The sequence below is a fragment of the Accipiter gentilis genome, chromosome 8, assembly GCF_929443795.1.
Source record: "Accipiter gentilis chromosome 8, bAccGen1.1, whole genome shotgun sequence".
Classification (NCBI taxonomy): domain Eukaryota; kingdom Metazoa; phylum Chordata; class Aves; order Accipitriformes; family Accipitridae; genus Astur; species Astur gentilis.
This window is the reverse complement of record NC_064887.1, coordinates 32813427-32832305: the sequence shown is the minus strand read 5'-3', so window position 1 is coordinate 32832305 and position 18879 is coordinate 32813427. Positions and strand designations below refer to the sequence as shown.

The following is an 18879-nucleotide window of genomic DNA, read 5'->3' as shown; positions in this document are numbered from 1 at the left end:
TGATCAAAAGACACTATATAACTAGAAGTTACTTAATTATTTTAAATTAAGTACTCAGAAGTTAGGGAATAACAAAATTCATCTGTCTGAGGCAGCAGAGTTCTGCCCCTTCATATGTATGGAATTATAAAGATGACTATAATTACAAGATCATAACATATTTAAATTTCTGATACATGTTTGGTCATCATTACAGGGCTTCTAGCTATACAAGCACTTCCACAACAATCTTGGAGAACTCACTGTCCCCCATCCAGCACTTCTCAGATTGTCAAAATAGCTGCTTTTATTAAAAAATTAACAGAACTGCGTGCACTGTGAAAATTCCCAAAGCCCAGACTCTGATAAGCCTTAATTAATACTAAGCAAAGTATTTAACAGATACTTCAGAGAATTATGACTAGAAACAATAACTTATACTGGAAATATCTGCAGGAACCATGTATGTGGCATGTGCTAGCATCCCAGTATAAACTAGTATTTTAACACAGTATGTGCCTTGTATTTTGTCTTCGCTGCTGTTAATCAAGGTTCCTACCAGCGTTACTCATAACTCTTTTCTGACCCATATGAAAAGTCTCTCAGCCCAGTCCACAAGAGCCTTCAGCATGCAGGAGTAGCATGGCCAAGAATACAGATCAAAGTCAAGTTCCTCCTTCACTTGTACTAAAGGGAAAAGAATCAGATTAACTTCTTATTACAGCACGAAAATCGAGAGATGTACACTGGAAATTTAAACAACACACAAAGGAGTGCAGCAAGGATAACACAGACAAATTTAAGTATATTTTTGCAGTTTTGCTTCCCCAAGCACAGTATTAATCCTTGAGGCTAGATACACAGTTAACTCATTCCCTCTTAAGCGTCACATGAAGCCACAGGTATTTCTAGAGATGCAAATTATGTAGGAAAATGTTAACTAATGAATCTGTGACAAAGTCAACAACTTCTGCAAAGGAAACTCCATGTACAACAGTCACTATACATAAATTTTCATCAGTCAGGATAAATCTCAGACATATGAATATCAAGGCTTTAAATCAAAAGTTTCAGAAGTATTCTAATACTTAGGCTAAAAGAGCCAGGCTGCGTATTTTCAAGGTTTGTTGCTGACTCCACCAGCTTGTATTGGTTTTGTTTGGCAAGGTTTTGGTAGCGGGGGGGGGGGGGGGTTACAGGGGTGGCTTCTGTAAGAAGCTGCTGGAAGCTTCCCCTGTGTTCGAGAGAGAGAGAGCCCATACTAGCCGGCTCTAAGACGGACCCGCCGCTGGCCAAGGCCGAGCCAATCAGTGATAGTGGTAACGCCTCTGTGGTAACATTTTTAAGAAGGAAAAAAAAGTTGGGACGGGGAGAAACTGCCGCTGGAGTGAGGAGTGAGAACATGTAAGAGAAACAAGCCTGCGGACACCAAGGTCAGTGAAGAAGGAGGGGGAGGAGATGCTCCAGGCGCCGGAGCGAAGATTCCCCTGCAGCCCGTGGTGAAGACCCTGGTGAGGCAGGCTGTCCCCCTGCAGTCCAGGGAGGTCCACGGTGGAGCAGATATCCACCTGTAGCCCGTGGAGGACCCCACGCCGGAGCAGGTGGGTTCCCGAAGGAGGCTGTGACCCCGTGGGAACCCCGCGCTGGAGCAGGCTCCTGGCAGGACCTGCGGATCTGTGGAGAGAGGAGCCCACGGAGCAGGTTTTCTGGCAGGACTTGTGACCCCGTGGGGGACCCGCGCTGGAGCAGTGTGCTCCTGAAGGACTGCACACCGTGGAATGGACCCATGCTGGAGCAGTTTGTGAAGAACTGCAGCCCGTGGGAATGGCCCACGTTGGAGGAGTTTGTGGAGGACTGTCTCCCGTGGGTGGGACCCCACGCTGGAGCAGGGGAAGAGTGTGATCAGCCCTCGTCCTGAGGAGGTGAAGCGTCAGAAAATAACGTGTGATGACCATAAACCCCATCCCTGTCCCCCTGTGCCGCTGGGGGGGGCTTGGTGGTGAAATCCGGGAGGGTAGTTGTGCCCGGGAAGAAGGGAGGGGTGGTGGGAAGGTGTTCTGAGATTTCATTTTATTTCTCATTACCTTGCTCTGGTTGATTTGTAATAAATTGAGTTAATTTTGCAAACTGAGTCTGTTTTGCCTGTGACGGTAATAGTGAATGATCTCTCCTGTCCTTATCTCGACCCGCAAGCTTTTTGTTATATTTTTCTCCCCCCTGTCCAGCTGAGGATGGGGGAGTGATAGAACGGCTTTGGTGGGCACCTGGTGTTTAGCCAGGGTCAACCCATCACACAGCTACTGAAGACAAAAGATAGGCTGTTCTGAGCTTTCTATGAAATTAGTTTCCTCTTGTATAATATTCTAAACTTAATCAAGCGCATGGTTGCCTGAAATGCAAGTCTTCAAGTTCAAAGCAAAGATGCAGCAGTCCAAACAGCACTGCACTTAACTGACAGCTATGTAAATCTATTGCTTGCATTCAGCATCTGGGGGGTCACATTTCTTGGTATATCAGGTATAGACATTCCGCTGGAACATATATATATGTATGTGTGTATATATATATATAAAAGCATCCCAACAGAATATTTACTCTAACATTTGCAGGCACCTTTTATCCCTAACATGTGTTTCTATATTTTCAATTTTCCATAAAAGAAGAATTTGAGAGCAAGCATTTTCCTAGAAAGGCAAAGGAAATCCTGGAAGGTGTGACAACAAAGACCAAAACTGCTTTCTGAAATTACATTTACAAATTCATGAAAGAAAGATGGCATCGTTCCAAATAAGAAGCATACTTAATTAAACTACAATGTTACATTTACCTAACTAAGGCTATCTACCTCAAGGCTCACCTGAGCCTCATTTTGAGGCCATCAAAAATGGCCTCACCTGTCCTTCCTGCCCTGCCCCAGCTATACACTCCCATCTCAACCCTTACACCACACCTACACAATGAATCAATCTCATTGCTCTAACAGAGAAATGGGGGGAAAGAAGTTTTCTAAATAAAAATTTACAAATTACTGTGATGTATTAGGTTTGCAATCGCTAGATAGAGTATACCGAAGAGACAGAACACGCAATAAAAGAAACCTCTTCTGGCAAGCACACAGCCTGGATAAGGCACAGCCTGAAACTGCACCCCCCATATACGATGATTTGGTTTTAAATTCGGGCTGCTTATTGGATTACCTAGTCAAAAAAAGGTTGTCTTTTGAAACTGGATTGCTTTTGAGAGAAACCAGCCATATGAAGATGGCTTTGTCATATGCAGCATATGATTAAAAAATGTGAAGCTCCGTATCATCGGTATTCAGTTGTCAGTTTAAAAAACATCTGATGAAAATTCGCAACAAGAAAAAAGTTCTCAGCTGCCAAAATATTTGGGTATGTCTACAGAAACCTACATAAAAGATTATTAGAATATATGCACTAGCAGACTACAACTGATCTCCTTTTGGTTAGTTTACCTCAGCAGCTGCAAATTTGCTTGCTGATAGGGGAAATTACTCTTAATTGGTATAAGCATACTTATCACTACAAAGGGAAAAAAATGTTTAATGGATAGAAGGTATAGAGAAGATCTATAGGTCTCTCATCTCTTCTGAAGCGACGGCTGTAAAATGTACTTAATACTAGCTCAGTCCCTCAGAAGAATATCCTAAAGAACATATGAGAAATATTATCATTTGGGGTTTTATCACAAAGTAGTCATACATAAATTAAGGTAGCAAAAAGTATCAGAATTCACCTCTATATTAAATTCCAGTTTGAAATTGAGTGATGTACTCATCACTTATGTATGCTTCAATTGTTCTACATACACAGCTCAAGCCTGTCATTTTTGTTACTAATTTCAGTTATTGTGAATTGCCCACTACTAGCTGCATACTGCTATGGTAAAACATGCTGTAATAAAATGTTGACCACCAGTACTGTTGTTAACAATGGCATTTTAAGAGACTTTAAACACTAACTGTGATTCTTTGGAGAAATAAAAAAAAGCTAAAGTATACTTCTGGATCCGTTGATTCTTAGTGTTTCTCTCCAAGCATTTAGAGCTCTGTTTAATTCTTACAGCATCAAACATTAACATATTGAAACCAACAATTAATAGTCCAGAGAAGGTGGTTTGCTCTCTTAAATAAATGCATTTAAGATTTCTGAACATTACCTTTCATAAAATAGTCACAGGAAATACTGTTTATCTTAAAAACTGACTTCTGCACCTTTTTCTGTGTAAGCAAGTATAGGATCCCAGGTTGAGCTTTTAGAGAAAGCAGTTCCTGATGGTTTGAAACAACCTCTCCAAATCACACAACAGAATCTACAAGGAAGTTGCCCTCAGCTTTAATTCAGACACAAACCATTCCAAATACAAATTACAGCTAGTAATTCAGATTTTCAGGAGACACAGTCATTTTTAGATAGAGTCACTGCATTCGCATATGCAAGCCACTTGCACATGCCAACACCACAGTTCAGCGACCCAGTGACACACAAATGGCCTTATTTCAAAGTCAGACTGAGGCTGGCCTGAAATTCTTCTGAGGACTAACATTACTGTTCATTTACATGTGCAGTAACAAAAATTAGTTAGCCTTACAAACAAGACATTTAAAATCCAATTACTCTGATTTTGAGTGCAGTCTTCCGATTTCCAGAATGTGGATGCTATACGGATAATATCACCTAATTCCTCTCATACTAACTGCTCCATTACAGTAACATACAAAACCCGATGTTTTGTTTCTTCCTCTCACCTTCAGCAGCTCCAGCCCTTGAGTAATGCAGCCTCCTGAATGCCAGTTATGCAACCTTTGTTTGAAAGCAGAGGACGGTTAGGAAGAAGTGAATTTTAGATGAAAGAGTTGATTGTTTTTAAAAAATTATGTTCTCAGGAATTGCAGCTCTCTTGCAGTGGTCCACATACATAACAATTTGCTTCATGTAAGCAGTGCCCTACGCTGCAAGAGAGAGATGCATACACACAGAATGAATATGCATTACCAAAAGACAGCACATACTGCAGAGAACTTCAGAAATGATCCTGTTTTACTCAGTGGTGTAAAATACCATTGTTTAAAATGTCTTCTTACTACAGCTGCTCTTTCAGCATCAGCATCATTACTGCTACAGGAAAACTGAATACCTATTAACAAACCAATATTCAAATTAAACTGGGATACTGATTAATGTTTCATCTAGGAAGGAATATCATGGATTTTAAAACAAGTTCTGAGGTGCCAAGCATTTACCAGAAGTACCGGCTATTACCACACACTCTACTGTAAAGAAACAGTGAGACACTGAGACATCCCCGCTCCATCCTACCTAATAAAACCCTTTTTATCTGCATCAATATACATATATCCAGAGTCTATGAGACTATCAATTTTAATATCAAATCTTCCAATAACCATCATTTAAACCTATTCAGCCCATAATACTGACATTACCCAAGGTTTTATCATTCTGTTTGGAATGATGGGCAGCTATGCAGATTATAAATTCACACAGACAAAACAGAATACGGTCTCCAAGAGGGCAAATGCAAATCTCACTTGCACTCTACGCTTCAGAACAAATGTGTCAATCTATGTGACTTTTAGAGCTGGTAGGTCATACAGTGCCCCAAGAGCCAGGAATTGTGTTGAGTATCATTTTAGTGCTATTGTAAGTGGTTATGTATGGAAAAGAAATTGCAGGACAATTCTTAATGTGGCAGAACTTTCTATAATTTTATGTAAATCCTGAAAAAAATATTATTGGCATTATTTTCCACCTCAAATATCATACATAAAAGTTAAGATGACATAAAAATAAAAATTACTAATGGATGTTGCTCCTTTTTTTCCTGAAAAGAGCTGTCATTAAATTGAAGAATTTCTTTGAAGACAAAGCATGAGCACAAGATTCTCCTTCTTATGCACACAAAACTGAAAGATTTTTCTCCAGATGAGCTCTAAATGAATCAAAACTTGGCAAATTAAATTCACCTTAGGGACATTTTATTCCTGAGTTTGGAAGAGTAATATTAACATTTACTATGAAACTAGGTACCCTGGTACAGTCATAATAAACTAAACCTTTTATCTGAAGTCTGAATTTAAATGAAGCTATTTAAAGAATTAAAATTCTGTCAACTTCTGCTCTTCAGAGGCAATATTTTTTCACTAATTTCTAATAAGTATTTTCAGTTCATATATACTTTATTATTCCACAGTATGCAGCGCCACTAAAATAATTCAAACAAGCGGAAGACTAATTGTCAGCACTAGCAGGTCAATTTATACAAAAATGAGGCATCCTATCAATCCAACCAGCATATGATCTGATTTTTCTCTACAAACCACATTAAATTATAAAAATATCAAGAATCTACTTTCCATGAAATGAACAATCTCAGTTTAAGAGAAAAGTTAAGTAATAGTCATCCTATCTTTACCCTTTCAGAAAAGGCAGAAAAAAGTAAAACTTAAGAAACTGCCTATAGATACTGAATTTAGAAGAAACATGAAACTGGAAAAGTCGCATATACAACTCAAAGTGATCAGTTCCTCTAGAATTGTTTTGCTTAATATTTAAGTATCTCATTCAAAAAGCAATAAAACAGGTATTAGTTATCTCTCCTTTTGGTCAACTGAAAAAATTACAATTATTATATAAGGATCAATTATCATAATAAAATAGGATCTTTTATAATTGATAAGCATATAGCTATGCCATTCTTGATATCTAATCTCTCTAAAAGTTAAGGGAGACCATTGCTAATTAGTAGAGAGAACAAATAAAAGATGCAAAGAAAGAACAACAAAAATATAATAGATCAGCATTTCTGAAATTTTTTAACTTTTATTGCTGGGAAATTTGTTCAGTGCAAAAAGACAGGCATGCTGTGTTTCTACTATTTGTAATCACAAATTGGGCAAGGTACCATCTTCAAAGATTTCAGGATGCTTTCTTGCAAAAGGGAATACCTTTATCATGTTCAGTATACTATTTGCCATAAGCACGTATCAAAAGAAAAGATGGTAGTCGTACCGGTTTTGGTTGCACGACAGGACAGTAGCCTGTCTGGAAATATGAGAATGCTTCACTGCATAGACACATTTTTGAAAAACTGCTGCAACAAGAAACCAACACGTTACATACTACTCTTCATGCTCTTATATGGTTTTAGACCAGAGTGCGTAACAGACAGAACTCTGATGAAATGCGTCGCTCCCCACTGTACTGGGCAGAGAACATACAAGTTATTCCTTGCTACATAGAAGCATAAACTCCTCCATTTTCAGTTAGGACAAACAGATGCAGCATTCTGAACACAAATATTTGCTACAAAAATACTCTAATGTTTCAGTCCATTAACCAACCTGCTGTGGCAGCTGGTGAACAGTCATCTTTTTAATTAGACATCCTTACTGATTAATTAGTCTCAGAACACTGAGCAGTGGAACCCTGCACGATGCCATCGGGACAAAAAAATATTCCTCTTCCTAGTTCTAACTTAATATCCTTTGGTATTGCTGCAAATAACAAGCTTGATTAATTTTCTACTCAAACTAAAATAGCCTTCCTATGTAAGTAATTCTCTCAATCCACAGCTAAACTGTTTCAAACTGTTCACACAAACAAACACATAAGTAAATAAATAAACCCAAACCCACAAACACAGCATCAAGGCACCAGTTTCAAAGTCAACTGCATTTAATCCTATTTGCATAGACACAGTGGCTTATTTGTAATCTCCTCCACCCACTTTCCGTTTACTAACTATGCAATTTAGCAATAAAACTAATAATAAACTATGCATTTAGCAATAAAAATAAAAAAGCCAAGTAACTATTAAGTATGAAGCAAAGAAGCAAATACCTTTTCTTGTTTGAACAGTTTTGGTAATTTCAAAGTTTAAAAAGTAAATACATTTCTACATTAGGTTTACATGACAGTTGTTCTTTACTTCAGTCCTTTGAGATCAGTTTGCGGATAGATGCACCAAGGAAAACAGATAATTGAAGTTAATTCAATGCATGGAAGTCTGACCTTAAGCAGATGAATAAACTTCAACAAGGGTGTTTGCTATTTTTAGCTATTCTATTTCTAACTTTCGATTTTGGACAAGAGACTACTATCAAACTTTTGGGAGAAGAGATGATACAGAAATCCATTTGTAAGACTTCTTACAGTCCTACCACTATGAAAAAGTTTCTGTTCTCAGAAGGTGCTTATAGTAATGACACACAGCTGTTAAAGAATTCCAAAGATTTTTCTCTACTGTAGCTCTTTGTTTTCTGTAGAGGTTTGTAACAGAAGTGTTAAGACTGATCTGATGACAAGACAGTCAGGGACCCACAGCAAAGCTACAGCATGTCACCTCTGCCAACAGAAAAACAGGCTGGAAACCACAAACCCACCTGCAATGAAGAGAGAGAGACAAAGAGCAGCAACGTTGTCTAAGATTTACGCAGGCTGAAGCCAGCAAGCCTGAGGGAAAAGACCACACCAAGAGAACTGTCTGGCTTCCAAAGAGTACCAAAAACTTGTCAAAATAGCAGTTTGTTGTCACTAACAAAGAGAAAACCAAGAGATGTAGGGATGACTTTGTAGCCAGCATCCCTTGTCCACCGTGTCACACACAATTGATCCTAGCCAAGGCAGCTGAACATGTGCACCATAGGGCTTGTGACTACATGGATACAAGAAAATTAATGTGAGTAACGTGTAACATGTAATTCCATCAGTGTATACAGACTGCTTCCATTTGCCATCATTCACTGTTCTTTTCATCAAACAAGTGCTAAAGTTGTATTTTGTACCTGGGCCTGCAAAACTTCCTAACCTGAGAGGTCTCCAGAAATCTGAAACATTAACTTGTTTTTTTCTTTTTGCTTTATAATGAGAGGATTTGTCTTGTAGGAATCAGAAACAATAATACTGGTCCAAACAGAAGGGATAAACCATGTATATTAGCTCTAAATTGATCAGATTTCATCCAGCCCAAAAAACAATACATTTGCTCCGCCTTCTGCAGCAATGGAATGTACTTTCATATAACTGGCCCCTATTTGGCCCCTATTGCCTGAGAATTACACCTCTGGGTGACTAGTGCCAATTTCAAATTAGTATATTACTGAGATAAATTATTTTCATGATATGGCAATGTTTAATCCCCAAAGCAATGCCTCTCATATCTGCTTCAGACTTCAGAAGAATTCTTAGCATTTTCACTCTTCTGTAGAGCGGCTTGAAACATTATTGGCCCAGATGCAGAACACCATTACACAGTCAGCAGACAAAGCTATTTTTTGGCCAACTCTTCTGAAGCCTGACCCTTTAATTAGTTATTATCTCTAACTGTTCTGGGCACATGCTCATATTGCCAAAGGAAATTATGACTATAAACAAACAATCTTATTTTTGGTTCTCTTACAAGTCATTTGGAAGGACAGTCATTTAGTCTTTCTTGAAGACCTTTGACTCAAAGTCACCATCCATCTCAAAAATGGGCACATTCATATGCAAACTTTCATTGATTTTGAGTCACATAATACTACCAACATCTACTTTACCTGAAACCAGGTTTCTTTTTCTGATCGTACTTCAGAAAAAAAAAACATAAAACAAGTTTTGTTTCCTTAAACCAGAGCAGCAGCAGCACTTAAAAGTAGTCTATATATGCTGTTAGATGAGCTTTATATATACAGCTCATTTCTTAATGGAAATCAGATTGTAAAATGAAAGTCTCTTATAAAGAAATCACATATTTAACAATCATGAATTCTACCTTAAAATGGTCCATCCAAAAGTTTTGAAACTACAGAATGTGAATGACTACCTTCTTTTTCTGCCTTCATTATTTCTTGTACAACATAGAACCCTGACAAGTGTTACTTTCTAAACTTAGGAAAAGGGAATTGAGCGTACATAATTTCAAGAGTAATCAGTAACAACACTACAGAACAGGCACCCGGTCTGTAACGCTGAAAAGGATGGAAAAAAGTCTTGCCCTACAAATTCAGCAGTGCGAACACATACAAGAATGAAACTATCTAAAACAGAAAAGCAAAATGTTAATAATAGGCAACATAAGATGTAATAAAACATCTGTCCCAATTCAGATGTAACAAGTGTTCTACAGTAAGTTGCTTTATTACTGCTGTCAAGTGACAGCAAATTTCTAATGATTTACACATTGACAGTGCCTGACACCTATTCTAAAATAGAGTGGGGCAAGGTGGAGCATAAGTATTGCTGAAGACAATTACCAGTCACCTCAACTATAAACGGGGCAAACTGTGGCTTGCCACTGGTTGGTTTATCGGAGCACAAAATGTATTTTGTCATGGAAAAATTCATCTGAGTCTCTTGAGAAGAACCAGTGAAGCTGAACTCAAAATAATCTCAAGTAGGCAAGAGAAAAAAACTCTACGAATGAAGTGACCCTAGCCTGTGCATGTTTTTCTACTTACATTCTTTTAACTAATGGATCTGACACGCTCTTATAAAAGCTCTACATACAAGCACCAGCATTACCCCTTCATTATCACCACAGAAGAAAATGTTTCCCACTCCGATTTGCCTTTGTCTTTTCCTTAAAATAAATAAATAAATTAAAAATCATACATAAATATACATTTATCTCTGCTGATGTATGTTTTATTTTCCCCTTCCTATACTGGGCTGTGTGCAGCAGGGTCAAAAGCCTATGGCACACATGCCAGAAAGGTAACTAAGGCAGATTTTGATTGTCGTACAGTACAGATTTACATATATGTCAGAAACGAAGCAGCTGCCAAATCAAAACTCCTACTCTCTAAAATTGTATGCAAGACCTACTATTGTGCTCCAGTCAAAATTTCTGAGATGCTCATGGTAATCACTGGGCTGAAACTCAGCAGGAGACGTAAGATACAGTAAGATAGTGCTTGTCAGTAAGAAAGTATTAGTGAGAGCAGAAGTATTTCTTTCTCCCTTCCCTCCTGGAACTCCAAACTCACCTAGGGATGGGAAATGTATTGGCATGTTGTCCTGGTTTCAGCTGGGATAGAGTTAACTGTCTTCCTAGTAGCTGGGTGCTATGTTTTAAGTTCAGTATGTGAAGAATGTTGATAACACTGATGTTTTCAGTTGTTGCTCAGTAGTGCTTAGACTAAAGTCAAGGATTTTTCAGCTTCTCTTGCCCAGCCAGCGAGAAAGCTGGAGGGGCACAAGAAGTTGGCACAGGACACAGCCAGGGCACCTGACCCAAACTGGCTGACAGGGTATTCCATACCATGGGATCTCACATCCAGTATAGGAACTGGGAAGTGGGGGAGGTGAATTGCCACTCGGGGACTGGCTGGGTGTCGGTCGGCGGGTGGTGAGCAAATTGCCCTGCGCATCATTTGTACATTCCAATCCTTTTATTATTGCTGTTGTCATTTTATTAGTGTTCTCATTATCATTATTAATTTCTTTTCTGTTCTATTAAACCATTCTTATCTCAACCCATGAGTTTTACTTCTTTTCCCGATTCTCTCCCCCATTCCACTGGGGGGGGGGAGCGGCTGTGTGGTGCTTAGTTGCTGGCTGGGGTTAAACCACGACACATGTGAATGCTCTGATATGGGAAAGGAAACACAGTTCACTAGATCATTCCTGACAGACTGCTGACCTCCAGTGCAGAGGACTAGAGGACATATCTTTTGGAGAAAATAAGTACAGCATTGATTTTTCTAAGTAAGACAGAAATTTTATTTTGCTTTCTGTGCTGAATTGAAACACTAAAACAAGCCCCAAATTACTGTCTCCTACAGAATACATAGAACAAAACACTCTAACTGAAAAATAGTGCAGTAGATTTCAGAGCTGTGCATACACATGGATATATACAGTGTATCATGCATACCAGATCTGTAAAGTGATGTGAATAATAGTTGGCTAATCTAACATACTACTTCTGCACAAACTGCACACAACTGGAGTAGAATAACAAACGTGTCTATATCACAGTCTCTAAAGTAAATTTAAAATGTTGAGTCTGCTATCATTCAGTTCATCACAAGGAACACATTTTTGGCCTGCCAGCAATACAATTCTCCTCCACTAGCAAGCACAGTTTCACTAGGAGTTAACCAGCAACACTGTATTACAGTTCCAGTTTTTACCAGATTTCTCTGTTCCCCTTAAGAGGCAGTTGTAAATTATGTATCATATATTCAATACTAATAATTCCACCTATTGCGTTCACCTTTTAAGCTATGATAGTAAAATAACAGTTTTCAAGATTTGTGCCTCAAGTTAGCCCCCTCTGAAATTTTCTTCAGGAAAAATTTCCTTTAGATCTCATAATCAAAGAAATCAAAGATGTCAAAGATGCTTTTAAAGCCAAGCCTCATTCAAGAAAACTGGCTGCCATTCATTACCATACTGGTAAGTACTGGCTAACACTACATTATTACTACAATACCCTATAGCATTTTGCTATAGCGTTACACGGTTCAGCTATGTTATTTTGATCACTGGACAAAAAAAAAAAAACCAACTGCACCTATATAAACTTCCTTTCTTACAAATCCCTGGCTGCAGAGATTTTTCCAGCATACCCTCTTTCTCACTGAGGTACTGCAATTGGCAATTTAGCCAAACAGTTCAGGTAAGGCTGGATGACCAGAAAGGGGAAAGGGCCATTGTTGGAAGAGCAGGCTCTTACAACGGAGATGTTACAATGAGCTAGGAGATAGAGCAGCATGAGGCAGTGTCACGAAATGTTCAAGGGAACTGCAGTCACGGGGCGCTGTTTAAGGGAGAGTGCTGTACCAGGGGGAGTTGCATGAGGAGGTAAGTAGGTAGTGGATCAAGTTCACAGATGTTACTAACACCTCCTACTTCTTATATCTCGGCACACATTATTCTTAAGACTGGAAGTGCAGAACACTGCCACCTCCAACCACCTAGGAATGTCTTACAGAAGTACACTCAGGAATGCGCTCTCTTGCAGAATAAACTACTAAAGTGGTCACGACATCTACAAAAATATCCAGCTTCCAGAAGTGAGCCTAAACAAGAGAGAAACATTAAGTAGAATGACCAAAATAAAAGGAGACAATGTCTCAAAAGGTGGACAATCTGTGTAAACGTATGCGTAAACTGAAAGAATCAAGATGAAAACTCTGTATTTGATGAAAAAATAAATAATTATGGAAAAAATAAAGTACATTGTGTTGGTATATTGGGATGGTAGCATACAAACAATGCAGAAAAAAAGAAATCAGTTCTGCTTTTTCATACAGAAGCAAGTGAACAATCATTAATAGCCAAATAACTCTGAAGTTTAACATTCATATTATTATTGACACGCATATCACTACAACAAAGCTTTTAGTAGGATTTAGAGAGTAATATATACATGTCTCTCTCTCTCAAATAGCTTCATTCACATTACTGACACACCAAAATGAAATTGAAAGAAATTCTCTTCGCAGACATAAATATCAGATAAAAATTCATTAAAAAAAATTAGCTGACAAGTTTTTCTGGAGCGCCCACTATTAACTATTCCTAAAAATGGGCCTTAGCTTTGGTTTGGCATAGACTCTCTCCTGTTCATTTCTTTTCATGAATCCTTTCATGCAATGTATGCCACATGATGTGATCACTAGCAGTTATATACAGTCAGACTATAGAAGAAATTTTGTGCTTTCAGAATAAAAGCGATTTACTTCAGAAAAAAACCTGAGTTTGCAGAAATGCTTCAGTTCAGAATAGGATTTAATTTTCTAATCCATAACAGTATAATATTTCATATTAAATACTGTATGCAACGCCATCTTCCAAAATATACGTCAATTAAGTATTTCTATCATGAAAAGGCCAAGTATAGCATATATTTTTAAGACATGAGGCCCTAGCGTCATGATAAGGCTTGCATTTTAGAAGTTTTCCACTCCCTCCTCCACTGTGAAAAAACATCTTCCCCACTTTTGGAAAGCAAGAGCAAAATAATGGAGGTGGTTTTGATGCAACATACAGCTGACAGATGTCCTGTGAATGGTTTCTAAGGAAAATATAACCCAACTACAACGTCAAAAAGAAAAACTTACACTATCAAAACATCCTTTTTTATTGGTAAAGGAAAAAGAAGCCATGAGGACAGCTCTCACTCTGGGGACTCTTAAACTTTGCAAACATAGCAGGTAGGTCAAATTAAGACGACAAGTATCAAAAAGATATAACAACATTTCAAAAGGGAACTTTTACTAACAAAGTCTACCCCAGAATTTTTGTATGGACAGATGATTCATTCCCTACATAACAAATCCAGCATTTTCTGTCAGCAACATATAAAATTATCTTCATCTGTTTCTGCCATTATGACCATTTTTGAGACCACTGTTTTTCTCAGAGTGCATAGTTACTCTGTAGTGGCAAGAATTTTAGAACCCCAAATGGTGAGTTTACCTCCTGACACCGCACAGAGTTTTTGCTACTACAGCACAGTGGTTCTCAATCTTTCAAACACAGCTATAAGCAGTCTGGAACATCTGTGCACACAACTTATGATGTTGATTGACTGCACCGATGACATTAGGACACAGAATGGGAAGAGATTCCCGAAAGGATTCTCGTCTCTAATTGCCCATATAGCAAGGAGACTGGTCTTCTGCTAGGTAACAATGTTTTTAACATTCTTTTTAAAAATAAACAACAAACCAAGAAATCCCCAACTTTGTGTGGTTTTCTTTGGGGTTTTTTTGTTTACTTAAAACTAAACCCCAGAAAATTAAGAACAGAAACTGTTAAAAAAACAAAGCGATGAATTTGAGTTTATTAAAAAAAACAAAACCTTAACACCTGAACAACAAGGTGATGTACTTATTAACATCACAGCAAGTGAACAGAAAGCTAAATGTCAAGCATTACTACAGATATAGGTCAGCAATTTCTATTGTTAATGCCATTCAGCAGATATCCATGGCAGGAGGTAAAGTCACCTAATCACAATTTCAGTTGCTTAAAACAAGTCAAACTGTTTCACTCTCTTGCTACTTTGCCACTGAATAAAACTGCTGCTCAGCAGAAATCACTGTAACCAAAGGAAAAAAAAAAAAGGAAAAAAAGGAAAGAAAGAAAAAAAATCACTTACCATTGTGATGAGAACTCTATATTTATCCAGCATTGCCTGGTTGTCATGGCATCCTGCCAGCAACTGCCAAACCTCTGCCCTCAGTGCTTCTGGAACACCACTTTTTACCAGGGTAGATAATCCATTTGGTCTCACAACAAGATTATTGTGCCTGAGAAACAGACAATCGTTTGCCTATTATACTTCAACTACAGGAGTAGAAATCAAGATAAAAAAAAATATAAAAAGTTATAAAACTTTCCAAGATTATACTGAAAAGTAGAGTCAGCAACTGGCAACATAAATTTTTCTTCCACTGGTTACACTAACTAGTATTTGTCAGATGGAAAGCAAAATTTCTGCAAGGATTTACAGTAAGAACCAGTCGCAAAAAGTAATGTTATCCAAATTCTCTAGGTGTAGAGAAATTAATGAAAATTAAAACAATAAATAATTGCAGATAATTTAATTAAACTGGCTAATGAAGAACAATTTGAATTGAAAGAGAAAATTATGCCATCTGTCCAGACAATTCAATTTAAATATTTGTTCTACATATACTTTTAGCCGAGGTTAAGAACAGGAAATTAAAAATAACCTAAGATGTATAGAGAAATAAATTTTGGAAAACAAATAAAAGCCAGTTTTAAGAGTACTAACGTTAAGACTGAAGTTCCAGTTTTACACTTCATACCAAGAGTATGTTGCAAGTCCCACAAAGCAGTAACACTTGCACACACCTTGGTAAAAATCCCACCATCCCAAATAAATCTGCCCTGTTAGTTTGAGCTAGTGTTTTACTATCTGTTTGTGCACACACCAAGAAATGTAGCAAGTCAGTTGCAGGATGACTTTTTTTATTCTCCAATACTGTGTAATTAATCCTACAAAAGTTGGTATATAGAACCATGAAAAAGCCGTATTCAGACAGGTTGAATACTAAAGATCTGTTTTTCAAAAATAATCCCATCACTGAGCCCATACATTTAGGATAAAATCACTGAACATGCACAGTATTGCAGAGCTTTCAGTCACAGATGTTTAAACATCATTTTTGAGATAACAGGGTTTACTGATCCAGATTAAACTTCGCTTTGACTTATTACGGCAATTTTCGTAGCAATGCAGCAGGAAGACCACGTGAATTGACTTTTTATTTTTTCTAATGTAGGAAGTGCTTTGCTCTGTTATTGTTTTGACCATTGTTATGTTTTTCAACTCTACTGGTAGGAGAATAGCAAGAGTGGCAGTTTAGCCAAATGCTAGCAAGCTGTGATTAAATTAAATAACCTGCAATTTGACCTTCAATTTTAAGTAAATGTTTAGAGTACTTATTCTTTGAAACAGGTCATTAAGATATGAACAGTTTACGACTACTGTTTAAATTTAAAAGGTGCTCTAAATAAATTTCTTTTTCTTCCACTCCATGGATGGTATCTCCAATTTTCCAAATGACTTGAGAATTTAAAAAAAAGAGTGTGACTATATAGAGCCCTTATTCTTTTAAACACAGTATTTATTTGAAATTTTAAACGTGTAGTGCAATACAAGTAATGTCAAATTTTATCATTCAGTTAGCCAAATTAAAACCCAACTAGTCCCTTTCCTCTTTTTCAGTATATTTTGCAGCAAGTCACATTAGACTAATGGTCTTGTGATGGGAAAAAGCTAGAAAGAAAAAACAATATCCACAGAAGTATTAAAAGGACTAGACACTCTAAGCAGTTACAAAATATGAAATGTACATTCAGGAATAAATAAATAAAATACACCAGAAACTTAAAGCTCAAGTTGTGTGAAAATGAAGCATTCATAGCACACTTCAAATCAGATTTGTTTGGTTATTACATGGATTTGCTCATATGTGTTCTATGAGAAACACAGAAGGCCGCCTCTGAGGACTCAGCAAGCAGCTAAAATTAAATTAACAGCTGAAAAGGTACATTCCCATAGAAACGTAACAGGGAATTTTCCAGCAACACCTAGAAAACAATACAAATATCTTATGGCAACAACTAACAGAGATGCACATTCCATGCTGTAATACCATCCTTACTAGTGAACGTATTCACAATTGAGAATTAAGCATGCTACAGTACACCAGATTTTACTGGATTTGTCACATATTTAGATAGTTTTATGGTAGAGCAGCATCAGACCATGTAGTAAAGCATAACTCTAACAGACAATTTCTCAGTCTCTGAATGTCTTTTTGGGAAACAGCTTGATCATTAATAATCCTTGCTCTGTATTCTACAATAATGAACAAATACTCATTTTTCCCTCCTTTGTGTAGAGGCCCAGGCACCTTACAGTCCTAGACACTTTCTGATACCTGCTTGTCCAGACTGTAACAGAAACAAGCATAACTTAAAAGCTTGTCTTATGCTGGTCTTATCCTTTAGCATGTGGGAAAAAATGGGTCATTCATGGATGCTGATATCTTTAGTTTGTTACAAAGTGCTGTAATTCTCCCACGCAAAATTCAAAGACATAATTTTAAAACATCAAAGAGCAAGGATACAGAACCATAATGGATAGACTATGGTCCAACTTGACAAATATATCAAAGACTGCTATTGACCATTACTACTTAAAAAAAAAAAAAAAAAAAAAAAAACAACACCAAAAAAACCAAAACACATCAGAAACAGTTAAGTACTCAGCTAAACTAGCCTAGCTTGCAGGAACAACTTTAATGCTGTGGATGAGTAAATAGTAAAATAAATTAAAAGATACTCCATTACTTTCCAACTGTTTATTGTATCTTTTTTCTAAATTATCTTACTCTTATTCCTGTTTATATGTCTGAAAGAGACTCTTGGAGCAATGTTTCTGCTGAGTCAGTCCGTTAGGTTACAGTGACATTTTAATGAAATGACAAGAAGCAATTAAAGTGCAAGAATTTTTTTATCTAGGAGACAAATCAGCACATCAGTTCTCCAAAGGGAAATGTTAATTTTTGTTTGTTTACCTTTTTTTACAAGTGCACAGATATTCCACTAGCATATGCTGCAGTTTTCAACACACTAGAAGATTTTATTTCAATCTATTTTTAGTTTTCAATTTGTTAACATTTTTCATCTGTTACTCTTTCCAAGTTTTGTTCTTAAAATGTAACATAACACTATTCAAGAATTCAAGTATTTTATATGCTTGAATTTATCTCAAAAGATAATATTGCTTGAGACACTCCTAAAGAAAGTGTTTGCTACTGCTAGTCTTCAAGCTGGCTGGGATCTCCCCATTTCTCATCCCATTTTTAACTCATTTTAACTAGGGTGTTTTAACTACTAAATGATACTCTTGAGTTAAGTGTGTAAGTTATGTTAGGACTTCAAAATAGTTTACTCCAAAAGTCTTCAAAGTTTTGTCTCATTGAATAGCATACTTGAGTGACTTGAAAAAATAATTGGTTACGTGAAGCTTGAGAGAATGAGCTGCGGGCCTTTTTTTATCTGAGTCCAGATATTTGTCAAGGACAAAAGTTAAAACTAAAAGAATCAACTGACAGATGAATTTAAAAAAAAAAAAAAAAAAAGTAGCATCTTCCAATGCAAATGCAATGCACATTGAAACAAACCTGCCACACAGTTCTTTAAGGACCCAGGATGGCCTTCCTCATTGGCGTTGGGGTGCCAGTTATAAAATTGCAAACAGTTTATAAACTCTCTCTTAGGATGTCTTTTAGAACAGGCTTTGGAAAGTTCTAAACAGCTCCAGAGCAGATCCACTTACAGCCTTTTCAGGTGAGGAAAACATTTTGTCTCTAGGGATCAACTGACTTCC

At 37.2% G+C, this 18879-nt stretch overlaps 1 protein-coding gene across 7 annotated transcripts in view; it reads right to left on the bottom strand.

Moving 5' to 3' along the window:
• RABGAP1L (RAB GTPase activating protein 1 like) overlaps positions 1-18879 on the bottom strand; it is a 268294-nt gene that overhangs the window by 186850 nt on the left and 62565 nt on the right. For all 7 annotated transcript variants that reach the window (XR_007507040.1, XM_049808538.1, XM_049808535.1 and 4 more), the window contains one exon: positions 15112-15262. Coding sequence is in view for 6 of the 7 variants with exons in the window: in XM_049808538.1 (XP_049664495.1) it covers positions 15112-15262 (151 nt within the window). In the remaining variant the exon portion in view is untranslated. The remainder of the gene's footprint in view (positions 1-15111; positions 15263-18879) is intronic.